General features: G+C 43.6%; 1 protein-coding gene across 1 annotated transcript in view; it reads left to right on the forward strand.

Annotated features, from left to right (window-relative positions):
- LMOD1 (leiomodin 1) overlaps positions 1–20,078 on the forward strand; it is a 32,896-nt gene that overhangs the window by 1,984 nt on the left and 10,834 nt on the right. Inside the window, exon 2 of the mRNA XM_077481145.1 lies at positions 18,237–19,616. Coding sequence (XP_077337271.1) covers positions 18,237–19,616 — 1,380 coding nt within the window. The remainder of the gene's footprint in view (positions 1–18,236; positions 19,617–20,078) is intronic.

The following is a 20,078-nucleotide window of genomic DNA, read 5'->3' on the forward strand; positions in this document are numbered from 1 at the left end:
TTGCGATATGGCACTGCGTTACTTTAACTGACAATTGCGTGGTCATACGACACTGTACCCAAGTAAAAAATGTTGTCCTTTTTTTTTCTCTACAAATAGAGCTTTCATTTGATCACCCCTGCAGTTTTTATTTTTTGCGCTTTAAACAAAAAATAATCGACAGACATCCAACATATGGAGACTGCTGCTCTTAGAAATAAGATTGAGGAGCACAACATGCGAGGGCTTGTTTTACTATTCAGATGAATACTTATCACTGTTAACCTGCTAACATGTTCTGTATTGGATGCGATTTGAAGCCCAGTCGCCCCCACCGTGGACTTCCACCCCTTCCATTCGTCCCATCAGTCCCCCTCTTCCTCTACCCCTAACTATATCTCCCATATTTTTATTTTTACCCTTCCTTTTCCTCTCTCCTCTCCATTTACATCTTCCCCTTTCCCTCAGACACCCTAGGGTGTCTCTCTCCCCTTTTTCAAAAATATTTTAAAAACCTTCATGGTGTGTGTTGATATCGTGGCTGACAGCTTGCAGACCATGTTTACAAGTTCTTGTATTCAGTTTTTTTTTATTTTTTATGTGTGTTATTGAAGATTGTTCTTCATGGCCTATTTGTACCCATTCACGCTATCTTGTCATGTTGTGTTATTTTGAGACATTAAGAAAAAAATGTACCCCCCTTCATGACTAGGCAGTTTTTTGCGATATGGCGCTTTATTTTAACTGACAATTGAGCAAACCGGCGAAAATGTACCCAAAGAAAATGTATGTCCTTTTTTCCCCACAAATAGAGCTTTAATTTGGTGGTATTCGATCACTTCTGCAGGTTTTTATTTTTTGTGCTATAAACAAAAAAAAAGACTGACAATTATTTTTTTTTAAACAATATTTTTTATTTTCTGCTATAAAACATACCCAATAGCATTTAAAAAAAAATCTTATTCCGTCATCAATTTAGACCAATTTGTATTCTGCTACATGTTTTTGGTAAAAAAAAAAAAAAAAAAAAAAAAATCCCAAAAAGAGTATATTGATTGGTTTGGACCATTGACACTAATAGCGTGATCAGTGCTAAAAAATATGCACTGTCACTGTATTATGACACTGGCAGGGAATGAATTAACATCAGGGAAGCGATCAAAGGATTAAATGTATGCCTAAATTGTGTTTACTTACTGTGGGGGAGGTGCTTTGACAAGGGTAGTAGGGCAAAGATCCGTGTTCCTGCTTAGCAGAAACACAGGATCAGTACCTTCCCCTCTGACAAAACAACAATCTGCCTTGTTTACACAGGCAGACTGCCGTTCTGCTTGTGTTCCGAACTATCGACGGATCCCGGCAGATATTTAGTCCGCCAGACCTGCTAATTGGCTCCCGCTGTGTCCAATCACACTGGGAGCGGGTTGCCGGCAGCATGCTTACGTGCCCCAGACCCAGAAGTGTCAGATCACATACCAGTACATGATTCTGCACAGAGCATCCACCCCACCTCAGTAAATGTACATGGGGTGGGGAACTGGGGAAGGGCTCATTTACACCTGCTTTGACTTCAACACACATTAAAGCGTTTACCGCTTCTACATGCTTTTTTGATGCTTCAGGGGTGCTTCAGTGATGCTTTAGTGGTGCTTTTTTGAAGCCTTAATGAAGCTTGGCAGATGCCCTGTGTGTGTTGATATCTCATACCTGCAATACCTTCAAAACAAAGAGAAGCTAAAGCTGAAGTAAAGCCTCTCAAAATCTACAGGTGCTTCAAGCAACCCTTGTCATAGACTTCTATGGAGGCTTTGAAGACACTTTAAAGCACCACTAAAGCAACATGGTGTATCATTTTTGAAGCAAAGCCGAAGGAAATAAAAGCAAAAGCAGGTGAAAACAGGACTATAACCTAAACAATTTTATTTAGTGACAGGAGCTTTGACTGGCATTCAGAGAGCTTTAACAAAGCGTGTCCGAAGCCATGTTTTTAATCAAGTGTAAATGAGCCCTAACAGACAATGCAAATGCTGTATGCAAATGAATTTATAAAACAATTTTTTCACACAAATAGTTTTGTGGTATTTGATCACCAGTTTTTTATTTTTTTTTAATTATTAATATTATTATATGAACAAATTAAGACAGAAAATTCCAGGAAAAAAAAAACTATATTTTTTACTTTCTGCTATAAATCATATAAATCATATCCATAAATCATATCCAATAAAAAATGTTGATGTCTTCAGAAAAACATCTTCATGAATTTAGGCCAAAATTCATTCTGCTACATGTCTTGGGTAAAAATAAATAAAAAATAAGTGTATATTAATTGGGTTGCATGAAAGTTCTAGCATCTACAAACTATAGTATATTTACTGGAATTTGTACTTCTTTATTTTTTTTACCAATAATGGCAGTGATCACAGACTTATAGTGGGACTGTAATAGGATGGCAGGCAATCTGACACTGACACTGGCTGGTGGTTACACTTATGCCCCGCACACACGATTGGACAATCCGCCGCGTGTGGGCTCCGGCAGACTTTTTTTTCCCAAAAGTTTGGCGGACTTAGAAGTTTTGACTCAAAAACTTAAAACTTTTGAAATGAACGGACTTGCCCACACACGGAGAAAAGTCAGTTCATTTTGAATGCGGCTCCAAGTAGACAGGACTAGCGAAGGAAGTTAATGTCGTCGCCTCCATCGGCGAGATTGACATGTCGCTAGCCCCGTCACCTGGTATGGACCTAAAAAACGGCGTGGAGGTCCCCCCAAAGTCCATATCAGACCCTTATCTGAGCACACAGCCTGGCCGGTCAGGAAAGGGGGTGGGGACGAGCAAGTGCCCCCGTCTCCTGAGCCGTACCAGGCCGTGTGCCCTCAAGATGGGGGGAGCTTCTTATCCCCATGTTGATGAGGACAAGGGCCTCTTCCCGACAACCCTGGCCGTTGGTTGTCGGGGTCTGCGGACGGGGGGCTTATCAGAATCTGGGAGCCCCCTTAAATAAGGGGGCCCCAGATACCGGCCCCCACCCTAATTGAATGAGTATGGGGTACGATGTACCCCTACCCATTCACCTGGTGAAAAAAAGTGTAAATAAAAAAACACAACACAAGGTTTTAAAATAATTTATTGGACAGCTCCGGTGGTCTTCTCTTCTTCCGTCTTGGGGGGTCTTCTTGCCGGACTCCTCCGCTATCTTCTGCTAGCTCTTTTACTAGCAGAGGAGCCCGGCTTTCTTCTTCGTCGTCGCCGCCGTCTGGGGGTCTTCTTCCAACATCGCGGTCTTGTCTCGCTCTTCGGGGGTCTTGTCCCCCTCTTCGGTTTTTCTGCCGGGCCTCCGCTATCTTCTTATAGCTCTTTTACTAGCGTTGGCCTGGTCTTCTGTCACTGTTGCCGTCGTCGCCGCCGCCTTCTTCTCTTCTTCCTTGCAATGTTGACACTACACTCTCTCTGGTCGCAATGGCAGGGACACGTTGTGCGGCAACTTATATAGGGACAAGGGGCGGGGTAACTGGGTGATGTCACATGGTGACCCCGCACCCTTATGATGTCACAGTCCCAGCTGGGCAAGTCCGTTCATTTCAAAAGTCCGGCGGATTGTCCGCCAGACCTAGTCCGCCGGAAAAGTCTGGTCGTGTGTGGGCAGGTCCGCTCATTTGGAAAGTCCGGCGGTAAGTCCGATCGTGTGTACGCGGCATTAGTGACACTAATGCCGCGTACACACGATCGAATTGTACAGTACACCGGACAATTCGATCGTGTGTGGGCTCCAGCGGACTTTTTCATCATAAAGTCCGGCGGACTTAGAAAGTAATTTCATTTAAAACTATTTGGACTAAGAATGACGCATGCTCTGAAGCAAGTACGAGAAGGAAGCTATTGGCTACTGGCTATTGAACTTCCTTTTTCTAGTCCCGTCGTACGTGCTGTACATCATCGCGTTAGAAATTGCCGGACTTTCGGAGTGTCCGTGTGCGGCCAAGTCCGTTCGCTATAAAGTCCGGCGGATTGTTTGCCAGACCAATTCCGCCGGACAATTCGATCGTGTGTACGCAGCATTAAGCCTAGTACACACTCAACGAATTTTGGGCTTCATCGGCTGGTTCCATAGAAACTGGCCAACATTCAGCCCGTGCGTACTGTAGTCGGTCCGACAAAGGCCAGCTGGGGCATGACTGTAAAATGTCTGCTGATCTGCTCTTGATCAATGGCTGAGAGCACTGGCCGGAATGCTCTGGAGATGGGGGGGGCACATGTTCCAGTGCACAACAGCTGCCCTGCCGCAGTAAATGTACACGGGCGGCAGCTAGATGGCTACTCTTCCCTTTATCTGGATCTACAGCCAAAGGACTCTTTTTATTTATTTTTTTCTGAAAAATATTTATAACTGAACAAACTGAAACTAAAAGATGATTGGTTGCCATGCACAGCTGCTCCAGTTTTAGTCAATCCCCCGCACCCCTGCTCTGTCTTTTAAGGGAAAGTTGTTGGCTTCGAGGGTGGAACGCTGCCAATGTGCTGAAAATTTTCATCAGGTTTAGGATTTTGTAAATCCAATCACTCATCCTAAAGTATCACTTAAGCCAGTCATGGATCAAAATCAGGCATGTTTAGCTATATATCTACAGGCAGGCTGGTTGTACTGAAGTTGATCTAACCAGCCTGTCTGTTTTTTTTTATGTTCAAACACTGCTGGTGGCTATATCCACCAGCAGTGATCATTGTATTCCGATGGCTGGGAAACCTCACCCTGTCAGGATACAATAGCGGGAGGGATTCCCCCATGAACACTGAAAACTAGGGAATTGAGCAATTTTTCATAAAATTGCATAAAGTACGATCTGCCTTAGCACACTTTCATACTGATGTGGTGCGGTTTGTCCACACCAGGGGTGCAGCGCAGTGTACCCACAGGTTTGCAGCGATTTCCCATGGACCTCTTTTATCTCCCGTGGTTTTGGTGCGCTTTCAGAAAGATGAAGCACTAAAACCACAGGAAATAATAGAACTCCATGGAAACGCTCAGCTAACCCACAAAACGCCTGCTTAAACTGCACCACATCAGTGTGAAAGGGTTTTTGGTTTTGAAAAAAGTATGTCTTTTTTACTTAAAAAAAGTAGCTTCTATTGCTCTAATCTTCCAAATTCATATTTCTTTCTTCTGTGATCAGCCTTCCTATTAAAGAATGGTTACATTCATTCTCCATGGTCCCACTGTATGTAGGAACATGGCTTCACTCTCTTGCTCACTTGTCTTGCATACACACAGTCGCACAAAGTTGTCGGAAAATCCGATCGTTCAGAACACGGTGACGTAAACCATGTACGACGGGACTATAAAGAGGGCAGTAGCCAATAGTTTTCATCTTGTAATTTATTCTGAGCATGCGTGGCACTTTGTCTGTTGGAATCCGTTGGAATTGTCTACACACGATCGGAATTTAAAAGATTGATTTTTGTTGTCGGAAAATATTAGATCCTGCTCTCAAACTTTGTGTGTTGGAAATTCCGACAGAAAAAGTCAGATGGAGCCCACACATGATCGGATTTTCCAACAATAAGATCCGATCGCACATTTTCCGTCAGAAAGTCTGACCGTGTGTACAGGGCATTAGTGATGTGTAGTGTGCATAGAGCAATGTACATGACCGCAACTAATGCCGCGTACACACGTAGCAGACTATCCAGTGGACTTAGTCTGGCGGACTTTCAGCCGGACTGTCCACCAGACTTTCCGAACGAGCTACTTGCCCACACATGGCACTTTTTAAGTGGACTAATACGGCGTACTAAGTCCGCCAGACTATCCGTCGTACTTTTGAATTGAACAGACTCGCCCACACACGCGGACAAAAGTTCGCTCATTTTGAGCGCGTCTCCAGGTAGCCGGGGCCAGCAAAGGAGGCGTCGCTGGCCCCGTCACCTGGTATGGACTTAAAAGGGAATCCCTACACCGAAAAATCGGCATGGGGGTTCCCCCCCCCTCAGGTCCATATCAGACCCTTATCCGAGCACGCTACCCGGCCGGCCAGGAAAGGGGGTGGGGACGAGTGAGCGCCCCCACCCCAAAGCACGTTGTCCCCATGTTGATGAGGACAAGGACCTCTTCCTGACAACCCTGGCCGTTGGTTGTCAGGGTCTGCAGGCGGGGGGCTTATCGGAATCCGGGAGCCCCCTTTAATAAGGGGGCCCCCGGATACCGGCCCCCCACCCTATGTGAATGAGTATGGGGTACAATGTACCCCTACCCATCTACCTGTGAAAAAAAAGTAAAAAAAAAAACAACACACAAGGGTTAAAATTGTTTATTGCACAGCTCCAGGGGTCTTCTTCCGTCTTCGGGGGTCTTCTCGCCTAGCTCTTTTACTAGCGGAGGAGCCCGGATTGTTTGATCGTGTGTACGAGCCATAACATGCACTACTTGTTGCAAATAATGCCGTGTACACACAACCGGACTTTCCGGCAGACTAGGTCCGAAAGGATTAGTCCGTCGCACAATCCCATCATGTGTGGGCTAGTCCGATAGTTTTTCGGAAAAAAAATCTAGACACCTAGACCTAGAAATAGAACATGTTTTAAATCTATCTGATGGACTAAAATTGGGAAAACTGTTAGTCTGTGTGCTCGTCCGACGGACCAAATACGATGCAAGGGCAGCTATTGGCTACTGACTATTGAACTTCCTTGTTTAGTCCCGTTTACTTCATGACGTTCAAAACTAATGGACTTAGTCCGTTCGTATGTGGCCAAGTCCGATGGTTCGGAAAGTCCGTCGGAACTCCGCCAAAAGTCCGTCAGGAGGACCGTCAGACCTAATCTGCCGGAAAGTCCGGTCGTGTGGACGCGGCATAAGAGGAAGTGAGAGGGAAAAGGAAAGGTTCAGGAGCTCATGGAGGATGTTAAAAGGAGGTAGGAAAATACACCCTGCAAAATAGGTTACAGGCTCATTAAGTAGTGGGAGGTGTAAAGATGGATTTTGGAGAACAAGGATATTGTTTAGTGGTTTTTTTTAGTGCTTTCAATTCGTTGTGAGCCGTGCCAGTCAGCTTAAATACTTGATATGTTCAAAGTCATTTACATTTTTTTTTACATTTGCATTTTTCGTTAAAGCGTGTTGAACCCCAACAGTAAAAATGTATAGTATTGCAGCTTACAAGTCCTTTGTGGCTTCATGCAATTTCTTTTTTTCACACAGTTTTCTCTTTATTTTAACCTAATAATCCTGCCATTAACGCACTTCCTGTCCTGGGGTGACAACCTTACTCAGCATGGTTGTCACCCTAGTACAGGAAATGTGTTAGGACTACATAAATCTTCTCTGTAACAGGGGATGTTTTTCGTGATCCTTAAAGATAGCGAGGAGCAATGTTAACCGCTTCACCCCCGGAAGAATTTCCCCCTCCCTGACCAGGCCATATTTTGCGATACGGCAATGCATCGCTTTAATTCACAATTGCACTGTCGCGCAAAGTTGTACCCAAACACAATTTATGTCCTTTTTTTTCCACAAATAGAGCTTTCTTTTGGTGGTATTTGATCACCTCTGCGGTTTTAATTTTTGTGCTGTAAACAAAAAAGACCAAAATGTAAAAAAAAAAACAATATTTTTTACTTTTTGCTATAATAAATATCCAAAAAAAAAGTCTTCCTCAGTTTAGGCCAATATGTATTCTTTTACATATTTTTGGTTAAAAAAAAATTGCAATAAGCGTATATTGATTGTTTTGTGCAAAAGTTATAGCATCTTCAAAATTGGGGATATATTTATGAAATTTTTATAATTTTATTTTCTTTTTACTAGTAATGGTGGTGATCAGCGATTTTTAGTGGGACTATGACATTGTGATGGACAGATCGGATACTTTTGACACTTTTTTTCGGACCATTGACATCTACACAGCGATCAGTGCTATAAAAATGAACTGATTGCTGTGTAAATGTCACTGGCAGGGAAGGGGGTAACACTAGGGGGCGATCAAGGGGTTACATTTGTTCCCTAGGAGGTGTTTCTAACTGTAGGGGGGTGGGACTAACCAGAGGAGGAGAGAGATTGCGGTTCCTGATCACTAGGAACAACAGATCCCTCTCTCCTCCCCTGTCAGAACAGGGATCTGTCTCTTGACGTTGACTGATCCTCATTCTGGCTCTCTGTGGAGCAAACGCGGGTGGCCGGTGGACATCGCGGCTGCGGGCCACACGCATCGTCTCCGGCGTCGCGCCTCCCACAGCTCTTAAGGAGGCCGATGTACACCTACGGCAGTATGCGCAGCCGTGCCAACCTGCCACCCTATAACGATGGCAGCTGGTTGGCAACAGGTTAACTGATAACAGTTCAGAGGCATTTTGCTTTTTTATTCTACCTAAAACACACTGATACTAACTGACACTGATACTAATTTAAAAAAATGCTTTTTTAAAAAAAATCCAAATATCTAAATACACTGACCCTGATCTTTGATCCCTACCTTTGACCCTGATCTTTTACTATGGCGTTTGGCCCAAACTTTGACCCTAATTCTAAGGCCACTTTCACACCAGCAGACCTATCGGGTCTGCCGGTCCATTTTTCAGGTGGACCACCCATTGTTCTCTATGGAGCAGCGGATGTCAGCTGGGCATGTGACCGCTGATACCTGTCTACATCTGTTCCGATCTGGTCCGCTAAAAACAGACGGATGACGATCCAGTGGATCGGGTGACAGATGGAAACAGACAGTCTGTTTCCATCCGACTGCCCCATAGAGAACAGCAGGCTGTGTCCGTGTCCACTCCCACTTGTCATCTGCCTGCTCAGCCAGGGATCAGCGGAGAGATCCCGCGTGAGCAGGCGGATTTGCTTGATGGATTCCGCTCCGTCTGAAAGGGGCCTTCCTGACACTGACCTAGATCAAACTCTGATCTAGCTATTTGTTTCTTGATTTTGTTATTTATTTACTTTATACACACTGTTCTTCGTATCTTTTTTTCCTTTCTAGAGGAGAAAAATGTAAACAATGTGTATCTTTCTCCATTCAAGAGCAGAAAACACACAGGGCAGGCTGTACTGTGACTGATCACTGTGATAGCCAACCAGAGGCTATCACAGCAAGCATGTGATTCGGAACTGAGCCTTCCAGTTCCCAATCGGTAGTACAAGAATCGGGGCTCTTGGTGAGTGGTGCAGGGAGTGCGCTGTGCAAATTGCTCACAGCACAAACACAGAGGTGCACAGGGGCTGACTGACAACTCATGGGGCAATAGGAGATTATGGGGCCCCCAGGCAATCAGATTATGGGGCCACACAGTATACACAAACAGTATACAATCACACAGTATACACATACATGTACACACAGTATACACAGACATGTTTCTATTGGCTGAGAAGGTACTGGAGAGGTGGGGCAGCTATAATCTCTGGATTCTTAGACCAAAAGGATGTCGGTAAGGGGCATTTCAGAGACAGATGTAAAAATGATATACTGTCCCTGGTTTTACTGATGGGGCCCCCTAGTGGCCCGGGGCCCTCGGGCAATGCCTGAGTGGCCCAATGGTCAGTCCGCCCCTGGGGGTGCATATATGCGGCCCAACAGCTAAAGATCCAATTTTATGAGGCCGCAAATTCATACGGATGACAGAAAGGAGTTAAATTATAACTAAAGGCAAACTTATTTATTTATTTATTTTAGTTTTGGACAAAGTGTACAAGGATTAGATCACCTGTCAGGTTTTTATTGCTTGATTGGTCCCCTTTAGTGAGATTTACCCTCTATATTTGTCCTGTTTACAGTTATCACCAAGAGTAAAGCTGCTCATACACCTATAGATTATCTGCAGATTTTCTATGGTTAGATGGAAAAAGTGGGAGATTCCTCCATCCACACAGTTTAGCGAACATGGAGAAATCTGTTGCAGTTTTTTCATCTAACCATAGAAAATCTACAGATAATCTATAGGTGTATAGCCAGTCTAAAAGGTGAAAAAAATCCCAAATTTGGGGTTTTCACCAGAAGTAAAGAAGATAATCTTCAAATGGGGACACTAGTTCTAATAACCATTGTAACAAGGCATTTCTGCACTTTGGAGGAATTTCTTCTTGTTTTAGCTGTGGGACAGGAGGTGAAGGGAAATCTACCCAAAGGGACACAGATGACAAAAATAAAACTGCTAGGGGTTATAATCCTCACTAACTCTATCCCAAAATAAAAAAAAACGTTTGCCTATAGTTCTGCCTTAGGTGAAGTGGAAAGTTCTGTTAAAGCGGATCTATGGTCAAAAATTTGAAACCTATTCATTTCATTTCCCCATTGTATTTCAATTATTTCTAGTCTTCTATTAAAGTGGTTGTAAACCCTTACAAACCACTTTGACCTACAGGTAAGCCTAGATTAAGGCTTACCTGTAGGTCCAAGAAATATCTCCCAAACCTATACGGTTTAGGAGATATTTGCCCAAAGATAGGCACCGCTGTCTACGGCGTATGCGCCGTAGACAGCGGCGCGCAGGCACACTGAGCGTGGCATTGTCGATGACGAAGATGCCGCGCAATGCCACGCGTCTCGGCTCCAGTGCGCATGCGCGGGAGTGACGTCATCGCGGCTTCGCCGAATGACAGTGGCGGAACTGCGAGACCCCACCGAGAAGATGGATGCGCCGGACTACAGGGGACAGCGGTGACTTCGCTGGCTCCTGTGTCAGGTAAGTGACACATAATGGGATACTATGTGATGCATAGTAGTCCATTATGCTTTGCCTTTGCAGGGAATTAAAGAGGAAGTAAACTCATCAGGGTTTACTTCCTCTTTAATCTGAACAGTCACATTGCTGAAGTTTGTAAAGCTACTTTGTGAAGATCCCACACATTTACTTCCTTAAAGTGTTACTAAACCCAGGACCCTGTATTCACTATATTTGGTCTCCCACAATACGCAGAACATGGAAATGATTCATTATTCAATTATTTGCAACTATTTTAGTAAACATAAACTGCTAAATACCTTTTCTCATCAGCAGTATAAACCAACAGGGGTATCGGGAGGGGGGGCTGTGGGGGCTGGAGCCCCCCGAATGAGTCCCTGAAAAACCCCAGGTGTCAGGCATGCACAATTTAATTGTTAGCCCCGAGCGCTGCCGAGCGGGGACCGATCCCCTGCCGAGTGTGGCTGAGTCACATAGCAGGTCTCCCCTTCTGGAGCCTGCAGCGCCCATGATGGACGTCCCACTGGTCCAATGGCGGGACCGCTGGACATGGGACGTCCATCATAGGCGCTGCAGGCTCCAGATGGCGGGAATTACAATGCGGCCGCCGCTCCACATCGATCCCCACTTGGAGCTTGAATGGGCAGCTCTCCTCTCCTCTGGCTGTCTCGCACACCAACATGAAGTCTGGACCACAAAACACACCCCCCCGCCAACCCCACCTGCGATGCCGCCCCCCACCCGTGCTGACCGTGGACTTCGGGCTAAAGCCCCTGGTCTTTTTGACACCTAGCAACGTCCCTGATATAGCAGTCTTATTACTTCTATCATTGTCCATTCTGAGCACTGGCTAAAGCTTGTACGAGGAATTTTCATTCTCCCCTGGCTGTCCTATGAGGCTGCAGGGCCTCTGACCCTCTGTCAGTACTGATTGGCCATGTGCATGAACCCTCCCAAGAAAAAAATAAACTCTCTAGCAATACACACCAAACTGAGCATGTGCATACCTCCAAACATTTTGAGATGGGAATGAGGGACACCTACTAACAAATGTCTGTACACACCCCCTGCCACACCCCCTTAAAAGGAGAATTAACCAAAAAAAGGTTAATTAAATCCACAAGGACTTTTTTTTTTACTGCTACTATTCCTTTATATTGGCTTTTAAAAATGTACAAATGCAGCAATTTGGAAAATTGGATGAAAGGTTTAGCACTGGGAAACACTTTTTGAAAGATAAAAAGATCAGACCAAAATGAGGGGAAAGGAGGGACAGAAGGACATTGCTCCAAATCAGGGACAGTCCACCAAAATCAGGGACAGTTGGGAGCTATGCATTTGCAGAATGCCTCCAAGGCTCTGTTCTATCAGAAGATGGGTTGGGGACAATGGAAGAGAGGGAGGACCAGAGAAAACAGTATCAAACAGCCTTTTTACACAATGCAGAGGATTAACCCCCTGTGAGTATACCAAAAGATTGCTTTAATGCATATACAGACTGTTTTTACTGTTGTGGATTTAGTACGTAGTCCTTAGAAATGGAAAGTAAACAGCAGAGGAGAAGCTTAAAAGCATGCAGCGAATCCAGGAAGTTGTGGTAAGAGACGACTAGTGGACAAGCAGCATTCACAACAAAAAAAGAGATTTTTCTAGTAAGCTTATAATGGACTGTCATATATGGCTATTGCTTATATTGTTGTTACAAAGCTGATGTTAAAAAATAGTGTGTGGGGACCATTGATTTCCTTTAACCATTTGCTTACTGGGCACCTAAACCCCCCTCCTGCCCAGACCAATTTTCAGCTTTTAACGCTGTCACTCTTTAAATGACAATTGCGCGGTCAATACAATACTGTACCCAAATTAAATATTTATCATTTTTTTCCCACAAATAGAGGTTTCTTTTGGTATTTTTTTATCTTTTGTTAAAAAAATTAAAGACCGATTAAAAAAATAAAATAAATACAAAACCGTTTTATATTTTGTTAATAAATTTTGCAAACAGGTAATTTTTCTCCTTCATGTACACTGCAGAGGCTGCAATAATAGGCTGCATTGATGAGCACTAATAGGCGGCACTGGTGGACACTCAGAGGTGGCACTGGTGGGTGGTACTGAAGGGCATTGATAGGTGGAACTGAGGGGGGTTAATAGCTGCCACTGATAGGTGGCACTGATAGCTGGCAGTGATGGGCACTGATGGGTGGCAGTGATGGGCACTGATCGGCACTGGTAGGTGACACTGATAGGCAGCACTGCTAGGTGGCACTGATGAGGCACTGATTGGCACCACTGGTAGGCATTGATAGGTGGCACTCGTGGGCATTAATAGGTGGCACTGATTGCTGGCACTGATGTACTTGTGGGCACTGATTGGGCACTGTGGGCACTGATTCATGTAGGCACATATGAGGCGGCTTCACTTCTTCCTCTTCGGGGCTGATGTCCCTTCAACAAAAGCCGGTGATCGGCTTTTTTTTCTCCTCACGCTGTCATTGGCTGACAGCTGATCACATGGTAAGGGGTTGGGATCGACCCCTTACTCCGATCTGTGATCACCCGAGTCAATGAGACTTCAGGGGGGCGTGGTGAGCATGCAAAGGGGAGGACACCCTCCCAGAAAAGCAGATCCGCACTGTAGCCCTCATTCGGCTATAGCGCAGATCTGAAAGGGTTAGGAAAGGTGAAGCACAATTAACTGAATTTATTCTTGGCCACATATACAGAAGTTTAAAGCAATTGTAAAGTTACATTTTTTTCACCCTGAAATAAAAAAAAAAGTTATACTTTCCTGCTATGTGCAAATTAAATTCCACGCTAAGTTAATTTGTAGTAGTGTCTAGAATGCCCAGATTCTTTTTCTTTTAGCACTTAGAATTCTATGGTTAACCAGCCCACCCTGAATTCCTCATAAATAAATAAGTGAAAAATGCAGTTGGCAGAATCGAACTACAAGACTTAGCTGTAGAATCAGAAACATACATTTTTTCTTTGCATTTCTTTTTTTGAAGTTTTCAGGTTATAAGGGGTACCCAACTGGGCTGTAAAGGTAAGAATGCCTTGCAGGGTATAAATTTCATGCTAAATAACATGTGGGGTAGATTTAGACAATTCAGGGTTCCCAAACGGTTAAAAATGTATCCACAAAAAATAGCAGTGAGTTTCTAATTTAAAGATGCCACAGGGTCTACTTTTTACTTTCCCAAATCTGTGTAAGGGGGGTTTCCACGCTTTGGCAACTGTTTGCATGGTTGTGCTAAATATACTGTATGTGTGATTAGTCTAGAGCAGGGGTCTCCAAACTTTCTAAGCAAGGGGCTGGTTTACTGTCCTTCAGGCTTTAGGGGGGCCAGACTGTGGCCGTTGGGAGTAGAAAATTCCACAGCAACATTGCCCCATCATTGGTATTAATGGGAGGAATAGTGCCCTATTGATGATGTCAGAATGAATACAGGTGTGTAAGCGCTTCAACCTTCTCACATCCCAGTAGGGGGAATGGGGGGCGGGGATGGTGCTCTATCATTGGTGTCAGTTGGTGGAATACTGGCTTTGAGGGCCAGATAAAGGCAAGCAAAGATCCAAATCTGGCTCCTGGGTTGCAGATTGGAGACCAGTGGCTTGTTTTGGGATGTTTGAGTTTTTGTGGAATAAGAGAGCTCCCTATGGATCTGGTCATATATGGAAATATGTTTTAGTCATTTTAGTCGGCGAAATTAACACTGTAGTCTACAATCAGTGAGCATTAAGAGCATATCCTCTAGATGTGAAGCATTGTGCCCAAGTTATTGAAATCGTGGGCAGATGAGAAGAATAGGTGGGCATATATTTCAAGATTCTAGCCAGAGTAGGTACCAGGAATGCATTTGCCACAAATTGTTCATGGAAAAATCACACATTTTTCACTACAGTACCGTATATACTCGAGTATAGGCCGACTCGAATATAAGCCGAGGCCCCCAATTTACCCCCAAAAAACTGGAAAACTTATTGACTCGTGTATAAGCCGAGGGTGAGACATGGCTGTCCATCCCTGTGTGTGTGTCCGTCCATCCCTGTGTGTCCATCCATCCCTGTGTGTGTATCCATCCATCCATCCATCCATCCCTGTGTGTGTGTGTGTGTGTATTCATCCATCCATCCATCCCTGTGTGTGTGTGTGTGTGTGTGTGTGTGTGTGTATCCATCCATCCATCCATCCCTGTGTGTGTGTGTGTGTATCCATCCATCCCTGTGTGTGTGTGTGTGTGTGTGTGTGTGTGTGTGTGTGTGTGTGTCCGTGCAGCCTTGTGTGTGTGTGTGTGTGTGTGTGTGTGTGTGTGTGTGTGTGTGTGTGTGTCCGTGCAGCCTTGTGTGTGTGTCCAGCCTACCTGTGTCCCAAGCCTCCGTCCCGAGCCGCCGTCGTCCCGAGCCTCCTCCGACCCGTGCCGTGCCTCCTCCGTCCCGTGCCTCCTCCGTCCCGTGCCGTGCCTCCTCCTTCCCGTGCCTCCTCCGTCCCGTGCCGTGCCTCCTCCTTCCCGTGCCTCCTCCGTCCCGTGCCGTGCCGATGGATCGCCGCTCTTCTCGGCGGCCATTCTACAATTCAAAATTCCGCCTCCGCCTGTGATAGGCGGAACACTCAATTTCCCAGCAGCCTGTGTTCCGCCTATCACGGACATCCTCTCATACTCGTCCGTAGTATGAGAATGAGCGGATGTCCGTGATAGGTGGAACACTGACTGCTGGGAAATTCAGTGTTCCGCCTATCACAGGCGGAGGCGGAGAAGGAGGCGCGGCTTTTAAATTTTAATGTCCGCCGTCTGTCTGCTCGATACGCTGATCGAGCAGTCAGACAGCGGTGACTCGAGTATAAGCCGAGGGGGCACTTTCAGCCTCAAAAAAGAGGCTGAAAATCTCGGCTTATACTCGAGTATATACGGTAAATGATTTCTGTAGTATATGCTACATTTTTATATCTCTTTGCTGTTCATCAATCATGAAGCTTCTGCATGGAATAATAATGTAGGCTAGTGTCTTTGCAATTGAGTATCTGGTCCTGAAAAGTAGAAGAAACAATCAGAGACTCTTGCATTGTGTACCATCTCTTGGCAGCCATACATGTTTCAATGTTTATCTGATCAATATGTGATTGGATCAAAACAGTTGAATCTGCAAATAACCATATACCATAACTTTCCTTCCAATAAATCTAGATTCAATTTGCACCTCATACTAGCACATTATGACAGACTTGCCTATACACGGAGCCCTCCAATGCAGTACTGTCACAGCTCACCAGCACTTCCATCTTCACTCGGTCTTCCGGGTTTGTGGGCTCAGAATGTATGAATGCCCAGGGCCAAAATGACATCACTCCCACACATTTGTGTGGGAGCCCTGGCCCCAAGCTCTGTGAATGCGGGGGCCTCACAATCCTTCTGACTTTTTGGTACAGTACGGGTATGCCAGCTCTGTCACCGGTTGCATACCATGTGAATATCTTTTAAACTGTGCAAGTTTAGCAGATATTCACTGTACCTACAGGTAAGCCTGATTATAGGTTCAAGTAGTACAAGTTAAAAAGTTCCACTTTAAATTAAATGATAGTTGTCTGGCCATGTGTGAGTGGGCAGTGAGCATATGAATAAAGTAATACAATTAGAACAGATATTTAGAGTCAGCGTCATTAAGCGGCATTAAAACATAGCCTCTTATTTAGACATGCTAGCTTTGATTTTTACTTGAAAATTCAAAACATTTCTTACTAATGAAGGACCTTTCTGGGGTGCATACCTCCTGGAAATTGAATTTCTCCCATGGTTGTCCATCTCAGATTGCATACATTAGTATACAGTCACAAAAATGTTGACCAAGGGGAATATCTTTTTTTTTTCCTGCATATTTATTATTCACATTGCTTTGACACTTTAAGAGGATAGCCCACAGTGGGCCCATTTATAATAATGCATTCATTCTGTAATGATGTAATGGTACAGTTAGGTTTAAAGGGTTGGATATGTCTGTGGTAGTGTACTTTGCACTGAAAGGACAGACATTTTTGACACATTCAAAGGTCAAAGCAGCAACAGAGAAATTTTTTGCAGAATACATGGAAGAATTTTTTTTTTTTTGGTAGGGTTAAAGAAATTGTGGAGGGATATAAACAGAATGGAGGACTTGGTACTTACCGCGCAACATAACCGTGAGAAATACAGATAGACCTGGAGCCTATGGAATATCTTTATTGACTCAGACGAAGGGACAACCCTACTAGGGGCATAATGTATCTATGCCCTTGAATCGCAATTGCTCTCTTCGCCCTCACCCAGTCCCTGTCCCTTCTCTCCTTTATCTTCCCCCTTTCTCTTTCTTCTATTTCTTTTTTTTTTGTTTTGCTACCTACCATCTTATTGTTTCTAAGGAAAAAAAGAGAAAATACATGGAGGGAGATCTTGTCACTTATTGACTTCTCCATGAAAGTTGAATTTTCTGCGTATACGGTATGAGTACCAATAGCATCTACTGTTTAAGACGACATGTACATCTCTGTTATAATGATGGGATTTCTCCCTTTGTGAGTATCTAATAAAAATGATATTTAAAAAAAAAAAAAAAATTGAGGAGATGATGTGCTAAGTGTGGTGAACATAGGGGAGAATATGTAGAATAGCAGGCACATTTCGTTGCTCTAGCACAGTGGTCATCAACCCCGTCCTCAGGGCTCACCAACAGGTTTTATGTATTACCTTGGGGAGATGCAGACTAGAATACTGCAATCACTGAGCAGCAAATGATATCACCTGTCATGTATTTCAGTTATCTTGCAAATCTGGCCTGTTAGTGGGCCCTGAGGACAGGGTTGATGACCACTGCTCTAGCATTTCCATCTTGGTTGGGCTGAGAACTTTTCAGCCCCACCTTAAAACCTTATGTTTTAAGATGCTTCTTCTGTCCTTTGCTCTGGTTTAGTTATTGGTTCTATGTAGCCCAACTCACCTTACCAAGACATCTCTTAAAAGGTGTGACACTGTAAATGGCAAATTGGCAAAATTCAATGTTAATTTGGCAAAAATTGATGTGGTCATATTATATTATTACTATCTTTTTTATAACTTTTGACTTATTTGTTATAGGTTGTAAGCGTTGTTTCTTTAACTCTTCTTAGAGTTTTTTTTTTATAGGTGGAGGTTCAGATCATTACATTTCAAACAAACTGATTTAAAGACATACTGTATATGTGTGTGTTAGCCATGTTGCATTTTTTTTTTACTGTACAATATATTTTGTGTCCTCAAATCTGTAATTCGTAGACAAGAGATATTACATTTTTATTGGTATCTGCCATCATACATTGCTTCCCACTAGTTATCCATACTCCATAGTAAAGAACCTTCGAAAAAAACTTTTTTTTCCCCTCTGTCACAGTCTCTTATTTGGTGATGTATAGTACAAAAATAAAATCTCTGTAAAGAAATAACATAAAAACAGATGTGCACCAGAGTGAGATACACACATCCATGCATGTTTCTACATGAGAAAGACTGAGTTTCTACTTAATATATTCTGTACATTAAAAATATTTTAAATGCCATTTTTTTAGACTGAAAAATCTCCACAGAAGACACAAGAAGTGAAAAAGAAGGAAGAAATGGGAAAAGAGCCTGGCACTGCAGGCCTCAGCAAAACACCAGAAGACAGCAAAGCTATGGCAAAAAAAGACACAGACAAAGCAAAGGATGATCGAGCTAGCAAAATGAGGGAGAGATTTAGACAAGAAAAAAATATTAGTGCAGTGGATAAGGAGAAGCTGGAAAAGACACCATCTAAAAAACAGGAAGAAGAAAAGAGTGCAAAGCAGACATCGAAGGAAAAAGTAGTAAAGGAAAGCACTGATGAGAAAACTGAGAAGGTTGTTGAAAAGACAGAAAAGAAGGAAACGACAAAGCTTCAGTCTGAAAATAAACTGGATAAAAAAGCAACTCCAGACAAAACTCAGGAGAAACAAGATAAAGTAGAAAGGGTCCAAACTAATAAAAATATTTCAGAGGAGAAGCCACCAGCTGATCAAGACAAGAAGAATGCAAAGAATTCAACCCAACAGAAGAATGAAAATGGAGCTAAGAACGCAACAGAAGAGAATAAGGATGATGAGGCTTCAAAAATCTTTGATGAACTTCTGGAAAAAGTGAAAAACAATGAACCAGAATTAATAGAGCTCAACCTGAACAATTCAGAGTGTATTACCATAGACACCTTAATGAGTTTTACAGAGGCCCTAGAGTTCAATACCATAGTTAAGACATTTTCATTAGCGAACACACGTGCTGATGATCACATTGCTTTGGCCATTGCTGTTTTGCTCAAATCTAACAAGACCATTCTTAGCATCAATCTGGACTCCAACCACATTACAGGCAAAGGTATACTGGCTATTTTCCGAGCTTTGCAGCACAATGATACACTTACAGAACTACGCTTTCATAATCAACGTCACATATGTGGAGGAAAAACTGAGATGGAGATAGCAAAGATTCTAAAGGAGAACACTACTATTTTAAAACTTGGGTACCATTTTGAGCTAGCTGGTCCCCGCATGACTGTCACCAATTTGCTGAGTCGCAACATGGACAAGCAAAGGCAACGTAGAATGGCAGAACAGAAAGCATTAAAGGAGGCTGAGGGCAAGAAAAACTGTTTAGAAGTTCCCAAGGTAGTTCCTCCCCCAAAAGAGCCCCCAAAACCAGCAAAACCAGTTCCAGGCAAGGTCAAAAAGGATGCCCCCAAAAAGGATGGGGTACCTGCCCCACCTCCTCCACCTCCACCAATGGCACCCTTGGCACCCCCTCTCGAAAACATTAGGAACTCTTTGTCCCCTGCATCTCGAAGAAAGATAGAAGAAAAGACCGGACCCGCAGAGAAGAACTCAAGAGACAAGCTTTTGGAATCAATTAGGTCAAGCAATGTCAAACAGCTAAAAAAGGTAAGCGGCATAATTCATAAACATAATTTTAGAGATAACTGCAGGCTTTTGCAAAGAATAGGTAGAATTAGTGTTTGTACAACCCCAGTATGGCCATTGTGTACTCTATATGACAATAATTTTATTAGAACTGAATTTTGTGCATCAGTTCTCCCTCTGAAGAAAGTACCTTCTTCCAAGGTCACATCGGAAGATGAGAAATTGTGTTAGACCACACATAAAATACACAAAAACATTGGCCAGAGGATGAACACCCCTGCTCTAATAGAATCCGCATAGGAACTGATATCACCAAAGCTTTTTCTTACACAGCGCACATATGCGTTCTGTGATGTTCTCCACATCATTATTTTATTTCACCATTATAAAACTGAAGCTGTCAGTTGAACACATGGTAGTTATTAGTAAACATAGTACTACTACTACTGTATGTGCATTCTTTATAGATCTATTAACAAATAT

The sequence above is a fragment of the Lithobates pipiens genome, unplaced genomic scaffold (genome assembly GCF_037356315.1).
Source record: "Lithobates pipiens isolate NorthernLeopardFrog02 unplaced genomic scaffold, aLitPip1_a1.2 Scaffold_16, whole genome shotgun sequence".
Lineage (NCBI taxonomy): Eukaryota > Metazoa > Chordata > Amphibia > Anura > Ranidae > Lithobates > Lithobates pipiens.